General features: G+C 42.6%; 1 protein-coding gene across 1 annotated transcript in view; it reads right to left on the bottom strand.

Moving 5' to 3' along the window:
* LOC146565032 (uncharacterized) overlaps positions 1 to 8,408 on the bottom strand; it is a 12,106-nt gene extending 3,698 nt beyond the window's left edge. The window contains exons 1-5 of the mRNA XM_085290228.1: positions 8,263 to 8,408; positions 7,985 to 8,066; positions 2,810 to 2,949; positions 842 to 956; positions 1 to 60 (exon numbers count right to left, since the gene is read on the bottom strand). The exon at positions 1 to 60 is cut by the window's left edge and continues 37 nt beyond it. Of these exons, the coding sequence (XP_085146354.1) occupies positions 1 to 60; positions 842 to 956; positions 2,810 to 2,949; positions 7,985 to 8,066; positions 8,263 to 8,408 (543 nt within the window). The remainder of the gene's footprint in view (positions 61 to 841; positions 957 to 2,809; positions 2,950 to 7,984; positions 8,067 to 8,262) is intronic.
* Between the last annotated feature and the right edge of the window lie 464 nt (positions 8,409 to 8,872).

The following is an 8,872-nucleotide window of genomic DNA, read 5'->3' as shown; positions in this document are numbered from 1 at the left end:
AGCAGCCGGCTCCTGTGGCCTCCTCAGCACCGTGAAGATGGAGTTTCCTGTGTCGTCAGCCTGAGAGGAGACAGCAGCTACCGTTACCGACTGCTTCGCTCGTTCATGACAAACAGAATTCCTCAACGACTGAAGGAAGACGACAAGCAGCTTAAAGAAAATGATGTTTTATTAAACTTTCCCTCTTCGGTCCATCTGTCTTGTATGTGCTTTATAACTGACAGCCATGAGAGAAGGCTTCAGGCACCACAGCTGTTTCTTCCTGTTGTACACTAACTTCTGGCTACACACTGTAAACATAACTGGAGCCGCACAGGGAGACTAAGTGCACAATGAGCTGGAACGACCTAATTGGTTAAATATGTTGTTTTTTTATTTATAAGTTGTGTACACAGGAACAAGAATAACTTGTATTTAGCTTACCTGGCATTAACATTTTAATATTATTTTTGTGATTTCTTGTTGACCCTGTTTATTTAATACAGGCCAGGTGACCCTTTTGGGTTTAAAAAGGATGGCGAGCCGGACTCGTTTTGATACAGATGTGTGTTATTTATGGGGAACATTTTTTGATTTGAGAACCTATATTGCTTAATATAAGCTACAGGATTATTTAGTTGTGTTTGTGCACCCCAACTGGCTTTTTCTTTGTTTTGTTGAAATACATGATACCTGCAAAAGCTTTTGTGTTGTATTTATTAATTATTGACAATCAACTCCAGTAGCCGTTCTTACATCTTCTGATTAATAATAGCCCGATATTTAGCTTAATACCTGATATGCATTCATTCATTAGCGCTTTGTTAGTGTTACATGAGCATACCGTCACGATAGGACTCACCTGTGGCCCAGCAGCACCTGGGTGGTTCTCGGGTTCCTCTCTCACCAGGTGAGTCAGATATCTGTGCACAGTAACAGACCTTCTCACCACCGGGAGCTCTTCTTCCATTACGACCCTGCACAAGAAAGAAAAACATGAATCAAATGTATTTATTAACAGCGTTGTAAACCAGAGCGACCCTGTGCGTCACAAAAAAGGTCTTATAAAATCTTTAAAGTTGTATCTGTGCGATTAAGGCAACAGATTAAAATGTGACTGAAGACTTTCAGCTTCGGTTTATCAAAGGTTTTATTAACTGTTCAGGGATGTCAGACAGTTTCATGCACAGCCTCCAATTTTCAAAAGCTTTAAAAGCAATTGGAAAAAAAACACAATTCAATATAATTAAATAATATATTTATATTAATATAAATATAAGTTTTTAAACTTGGATGAAAATCCAATGACTGCCTGATGTCTGTAGAGACATCCAGGGACAAAACCCAAAAAACTTTAATTGTTAGTGCTTTTAATTGACAGGATTGTGTGCTGGGATTATGTGATCAATATGTTTTAGTCTGCACTTAAAATGAGCATTTGAATTAAAGTTGACAGCCTGTTCATTATTTACAGTCTTGCTGTTGTTGGGGGTGGGGAGGAGTGAGCAGGGTGAGTAGAGGAGGTGTCAGAGGTGGAGCAGCAGCAGTGGGGGTGGGTGAGGGTTGGAGACCGCCTCATGATGAATCAAACCTGTTGAAGTAATGATTCAGTTCGTTTGCCCACCTCGAGATGGCTCTGAGGCCCCTCCAGACCTCACCAACGTTGTTCTCTCGAAGCTGGTTGTCCATCTTCTGCCTGTAGCTGTCCTTCCCTTTCCTTATCAGTCCCCTCAGCTCTCTCTGCACCCTTTCCAGCTCCTCCTTGTCTCCAAATTTGAAGGCCCTCCTCTTCTGCTTGAGGACGGCTTTAATTTCTGGGGTAATCCAAGGTTTGTGAAATGTATTTATGTATTTATTCAAACTGGTATAATGTATACTGTGGTGGAAGGTTGGGATTTAAGAATTTACCTGAAAGTGGAATAATGGTTTAGTCTGTGACAGCTGAACATATTTAAGGCTGTCATTAGAGGGTTGATGTGCTGTGAAGAAGCTCGACAAGTGAATTGTTTGTAAGGAGCTGTAAGGCAAATAAATACTTATTGTTCCACTACACTTGCCTTGGTCCATCTTACTGTGTTTCCAGCCGCTAAGGGCCGCCCTGTTACAATGCTCAACTGAGAGGAACACCGGCGGCAGACCCAGAACCAATGAGAGAGATTATATAGATCCGCTTGCCCGGGAATGTCTTAAATGTTCACTCCCCCAGTGCACGAGCTGAATGTGGAGTAGCAAAAGGGTCCAGCAATCAGTGATTAATGACACAGGTTTGATGCTACACTGATACAACGAGCTTTACAAATACTCTGTGAAAGCTGCCAAAAACACTGAGAACAAACAAAAAGGCCCATGAATAAAAACCCTGTCAGACCGCAATACTTCACATACTCAAGACCAGTTATGTAACTAAATGAAAAACATCAGGAAACTCTTAAACAAATCTGTTTATACAAGAGGCCAAGTGCTTTGTAACTGCAAATCAGCCTTCATGTAACAGCATGAACGAGATGTCGTAAGTCTGATGAGCTCACCAGAATCATCTCCAGCATCCATCACTGATCCAGATGGATGTAGAAAAATGAACCTTACAGTTCAGCCCCAACATTTAACACTATAAATAACTGAGACCCCCAAAAGCTGCAGTTCGTCTAATGTCCACCCGATGCTCCTAAAACGAGTCTCCTTACCAGCAGACACCTTCTCGTGCAGTTACCTCTGATCCCCTAAAACTCGACCATAAAGTCGTGGCTTCAAAGGACTACTCCACCAACCAGTGGGTGATGTCATGGTCACTACTTCCATGTTTTACATGCAGAGTATGGATGTGTCTTACCAGTGTCCCTGGGCTGCCGGGGTCTCCTTTGGGTGCTGGTCTGGTGCCGTCGACACCCGGGGTGCCCCGTCAGACAAACAAATCCAGAGTCGTGTTCGGTTCTTGAGCTTCCAGCTGTTTGTGGAGCTGCTGTCGGCCTTCTGACAGAAGAAAGAGCAGATTTTACATTTTTACTGACATTAAAGACATTTAAGTTTCCTTGTATCTAGTCTGGTCACGTGTATGTTATCTTTCCATTTAGTTATTTTACTTTCTGTGTTTCGTCCTTTTGTCTCCTCGTGAAATCAGTCGTGTTTGTTTAATATCGAGTTCCTGCTCATTACTCCTGATTTGTGCCAGCTGTGTGCACAGCTGTCTGCCTGATCACCCTCACTGTCCCCTTCAGCGGTTTCTAGTTTTAGTGTTTATTCCCAATTACATTTAAGTAAGAGTAAAGCTGCCCTTTCAGTTTCTTATTTTGTGATTTTTGTTTACTCTTTTCTTTGTTTGGTACTTTGGATATTAGACTCAAACTGCTCGCCTGCGTCATCTACCAGCAAAGTCCTGCAGTAGTCCAGAGCTCTCCTATACCCCTGGGAGACTCGTAGTGCAGCCTAGATCCCGGCTAAGAGGTGACCGTGCTTTTGTCCTGGCAGCCCCGAGCTTCTGGAACAATCTTCCTGCTGCTATTCGCGCCTCTAATTCCATCTATTCATTTAACACGCTGTTAAAAACTTGGCTGTTTGACCGAGTGTTTTCAGCTAGTTAGTGCACATCCCCTATATTTTATCCTATAGTATTTATCTTCTACTGATGCTCCACTGTATAAATACCCCCACCTTATATTTATACTCAGTAATTCTCTTTTAAATTATATTCTGAAGTTTTATTGCTTATTTTATCTGTACTTTTTAGGGTTTTTTGGACTCCTATATCTTATATTCTAACCTTGTTGTGAAGCACTTTGATGTTTAAATGTGCTATAAATAAAGTTGTATTGCCTGCGATGCTGTGGTAGATATATCAATATCATATCATATCAAACATCCTTGAAAGAGTAGTTGTCAAACAGCTAACAGATCATCTGCAGAGGTTTATTTGAAGAGTTTCAGTCAGGTTTCAGAGCTCAGCACAGCACAGAAACAGCTTTAGTGAAGGTTACAAATGATCTTCTTATGGCCTCTGACAGTGGACTCATCTCTGTGCTTGTCCTGCTAGACCTCAGTGCAGCGTTCGATACTGTCGACCATAATATCCTATTAGAGCGATTAGAACATGCTGTAGGTATTACAGGTACTGCACTGCAGTGGTTTGTATCATATCTATCTAATAGACTCCAGTTTGTGCATGTAAATGGAGAGTCCTCTTCACACACTGAGGTTAATTATGGAGTTCCACAGGGTTCAGTGCTAGGACCAATTCTGTTTACATTATACATGCTTCCCTTAGGCAGCATCATTAGAAGACATAGCATACATTTACACTGCTATGCAGATGACACCCAGCTCTCTCTGTCCATGAAGCCAGATAACACACACCAATGAGTTAAACTGCAGGAATGTCTTAAAGACATAAAGACCTGGATGGCCACTAACTTTCTGCTTCTTAATTCAGATCAAACTGAGGTTATTGTACTCGGCCCTGAAAAGCTTAGAAATATGGTATCTAAGCAGATTCTTACTCTGGATGGCATTACCTTGGCCTCCAGTAACGCTGTGAGGAACCTTGGAGTCATGTTTGACCAGGACGTGTCCTTCAACGCACATATTAAACAAATATGTAAGACTGCGTTCTTCCATTTGTGCAACATCTCTAAAGTTAGAAATATCCTGTCTCAGAGTGACGCTGAAAAACTAGTTCATGCATTTATTACTTCCAGGCTGGACGACTGTAATTCATTATTATCAGGAAGTCCTAAAAACTCCCTGAAAAGCCTTCAGCTAATCCAAAATGCTGCAGCAAGAGTCCTGACAGGGACTAGAAAGAGAGAGCATATTTCTCCTGTTTTGGCTTCCTGTTAAGTCCAGAATTCAAAATCCTGCTCCTCACATACAAGGTCTTAAATAATCAGGCCCCATCTTATCTTAATGACCTTGTAGTACCATATCACCCTATTAGAGCACTTGGCTCTCGCTCTGCAGGCCTACTTGTTGTTCCTAGAGTATTTAAAAGTAGAATGGGAGGCAGAGCCTTCAGTTTTCAGGCCCCTCTTCTGTGGAACCAGCTTCCAGTTTGGATTCAGGAGACAGACACTATCTCTACTTTCAAGATTAGGCTTCAAACTTTCCTTTTTGCTAAAGCATATAGTTAGGGCTGGACCAGGTGACCCTGAATCCTCCCTTAGTTATGCTGCAATAGACGTAGGCTGCCGGGGGATTCCCATGATGCACTGGGTGTTTCTTCTTCACTCACTATGTATTAACAGACCTCTCTGCATTGAATCATATCTGTTATTAATCTCTGTCTCTCTTCCACAGCATGTCTTTATCCTGTCTTCCTTCTCTCACCCCAACCAATCACAGCAGATGGCCCCGCCCCTCCCTGAGCCTGGTTCTGCCGGAGCTTTCTTCCTGTTAAAAGGGAGTTTTTCCTTCCCACTGTCGCCAAAGTGCTGCTCATAGGGGGTCATATGATTGTTGGGTTTTTCTCTGTATCTATGAAGCGCCTTGAGGCGACTTTTGTTGTGATTTGGCGCTATATGAATAAAATTGAATTGTTCCAACTTAATACCTCAGGCAGCAGAAACCCAAGAAAGAGGAGGGAGACGAGGAACCATCATGGAAGTACAGGCCCCTGCACGGTATGTACCACCGGCAGGTAGAGGAGATGGCTAATATCCAGAAATCCTACCAGTGGCTGGACAAAGCTAGACTTAAAGGGAAGCTCTAATAATATCAAGAGCTGGAGAGGATGTGGAGGGTGAAGGTAACAGTGGTCACAGTGGTAATCAAAGCACTTGGTACGGTGACCCCCAAACTAGGCAAGTGGCTCCAGCAGATCCCAGGAACAACATCGGAGATCTCTGTGAAGAAGAGTGCAGTCCTAGGAACAGCTGAGATACTGTACATAGTGATGGGACGTTCTGTATCGAGGCTTCGGAGCGTGTGTCGAGTAATGGAGGGGGCGTTTCCGCGAAGCGCGTATCGAGGCTTGCTTCATTTATGGGAGGAGCTGAAAATGATGACGTCCGCAGCCTCGCTGCCCGGCTGTACCACGTGACTGGTTCATGAAGTGGTTCGAACTTTGCCGCGAGCTATGACAGCGATATAAACCCCTCAGACTTCAATCAAAATGTGGGTGTTTGATGGAGAGTTGTGGTTAGTGAGAGTTTGGAGACAGTTTGGAGGTTTATGAGAGTGAGGAGAGAAAGTCAGGAGAGAATGGAGCCAGCTAAGAAGAGGAGGATGTCCTCCCCTGTGTGGGAACATTTTGATCTTATTCCTCCCAACAAGGTATGTAAATTTCTACAGAAGATGTATTTTCATGATACTGATGGTGCAATAAAACTTATGTTAAGCTGTCGTTACTTTTGTACAAGGTGAAGTGTTTGCTATGTGCCAGGGAGCTGGGATATAACAACAACACCTCATCCATGCTTAGGCACTACAGAGCTTTGCATGAGAATAAGAGGAACACCGATTGTGGAGCAAGACCAGGTGAGCCATCAAATGCAATGATAATATAGCATGCAGTAATGTTACTAAATGATATAACAATATTATACAACTGTTATAAGTTACGTGTGTGATATTTATATTTGTGCTTTGTCTTTATTGTCTTTCCTCAGGAGAACAATCTCAAATAGATGAAGACCTGGTCAGCATGGTGATTGAGGACTCACAGCCATTTAGCATTGTGGAGGACAAAGGATTCAAAAGATTTGTTAAATCATTAAATCCTAGCTATGTTCTCCCCACTAAAAAGGTCATAAAAGCAGTGAAAATTTAGTTTTTACAGAATAAAATGTGAACGGGCAGGACTGAGGGTCAAAGCCTCAGTGTGTAGCTGTCCATACCTCAACGTTACAAAAGCACAACTACTGTCCACACCCCAACCACACCTCACCTCACAGTAAATGATCATTTCCATTTCAAGCATTTCCAAATAATCATTTCCCATACTGCCACTATAAATATACACAGTATACTGCCATCACTACAATATACATGTTTTACACACTCCTTTTGTTGTTGACATTTACAGGCTGTGTGCAAAATGCCACACTCTTCAAATTCATGCCAGCTATTATTTTTACGTCCAGTAGGTGTCCTGCTAGAGCAAATGAAGCTTCATGAAGCTTCGCGTTGGGGTGAACCAATTGGATGAAAAGCTTCAGTGCTTCATGAGGCTTCATCTGCCCATCACTAACTGTACAGGACTCACACAGACAGGACTGGAACTCAAAACGCTGCCTTAATGCTGAAAAACCCTCATAAAAATAACTCAAAAACAAAAAGTAGAAACACTGGAACACGACAAACACACGGCATGGAGAAAGTACGACACAAAAGAGAGCAAAGGCAAACAGAGGGCTTATATACACAGGGAGTAATCAGGGAATGGGAAACAGGAGGGAGACACAGCTGGGAGAGATTAGGACTAACGAGACAGGGGCAGGTAAAACTGAATACACTGACATAGGACCGGGACTATCAAAATAAAACAGGAAATAAGACACAAATCACAAACACTCAAACGTGACACTGAAGGATAGACAGAAGGAATATAACCCATGAAACAGAAGACAGTGACTTAAACTAGAGGCCAGAACAACAAATGACACAAAGAGAACAAAACCCTTAGTGCACTGTATTGTTAATTTGAAGAAAGAAAGACAAAATCTGAGATCTCACAGTACTATTTCAGGATTAAAGAGTAAACAGTATTTCAACTTTAACCCTGAAATATTATATAATTTTATAATAATTATTATTATATAATTTATTTCATTACTGAAATATTTTTATTTTCAAAATTAACAAAAATAAAAAAGATCTTTGATTAAAGCACAAAGATCTGAGATAACAGTTGAAACAGCATGAGGGGCATAAGGCAGTGTCAGTCCATGCAACATTCATCAGGCAGCACATTCTCAATGAATCCCAATCTGAAGAGGCGGCTGCACAGGCGTGCCAAGGTAAGAACCACGCTCGTCTTTTTGGGCTGAAGCGTTAATGCCCGTCTGCTCTGACACACCGTGAGCTGCTGCAGCTCAGTCTGTAGTTTGAGCTCCACTAAAAGTCTCAGCAGACAAGCAGCTGCTTTCACAACATCACAGCTGGAATCACACAAAACTGACCTGTGATCAGACATCATCAGGTGATATTTCAGGAGGAGACAGACGGTAAACTGCGCATGCAATCATTTCCTCTCTGACACAACAGGAAATTCCAAACTTCCCAAATTGACTCAGAAAAATCTGCATATTTTCTTTGACTGCAAGATTAAAGAGAAAAAGACGTGAACCCACTTACAGCTCTGCTGCAGCAGCATCAGCACCTCTGCAACCAAACACAGCTGATCCAGAGCTGCAGCTCAGGGCTGCTTTTAGAGGAGGAGAGGGGCGATGGCGGGGGGGTGGAGGAGGAAAGGTGGCACCTCCTCCGGCTCCTCCCGTCATCTTCCTCATTAGAGGTGGATTTACATGTTTGACTTGTGAATCAAAAGGATTTTCTGGTCACACTGAAGCATCTGTTGTGAGTTTTGGAGAGAAAGCAACACATCGTCTGCACATAGACTGATTTTATGTTTACATTTTATGCCCTTAATCACTGTATTCTGTCTAATTGCTGCTGCTAGTGTTTCGACAAACACTGCAAACAGTGAAGGGGAGAGTGGGCATCCCTGCCTGGTGCCCCTCAGGAGACAGACGCTGGACGATGTTTGCTCATTTGTTCGGACACAGGCTGTTGAGGAGTTTTGTGTAAAGTTGCAAATAAAAATTTCCAGTTAACTCTTTAAAATGTGTGTAGAGACACGGGAGCAGAGAGCACGAGGCAGTTGGGAAGAAGACGTGGCACGAGAGCCAATGAACTGTTTACATCGCTGTAAATAAACGCACTCGTCATCATTAAGAGTCCTGCA

This window comes from Mchenga conophoros, linkage group LG11, assembly GCF_057382185.1.
Source record: "Mchenga conophoros isolate Kocher_MC1m ecotype Shallow Benthic linkage group LG11, M_conophoros_male_GT1.1, whole genome shotgun sequence".
NCBI classification, from domain to species: domain Eukaryota; kingdom Metazoa; phylum Chordata; class Actinopteri; order Cichliformes; family Cichlidae; genus Mchenga; species Mchenga conophoros.
This window is presented reverse-complemented; position numbering and strand designations above follow the sequence as displayed.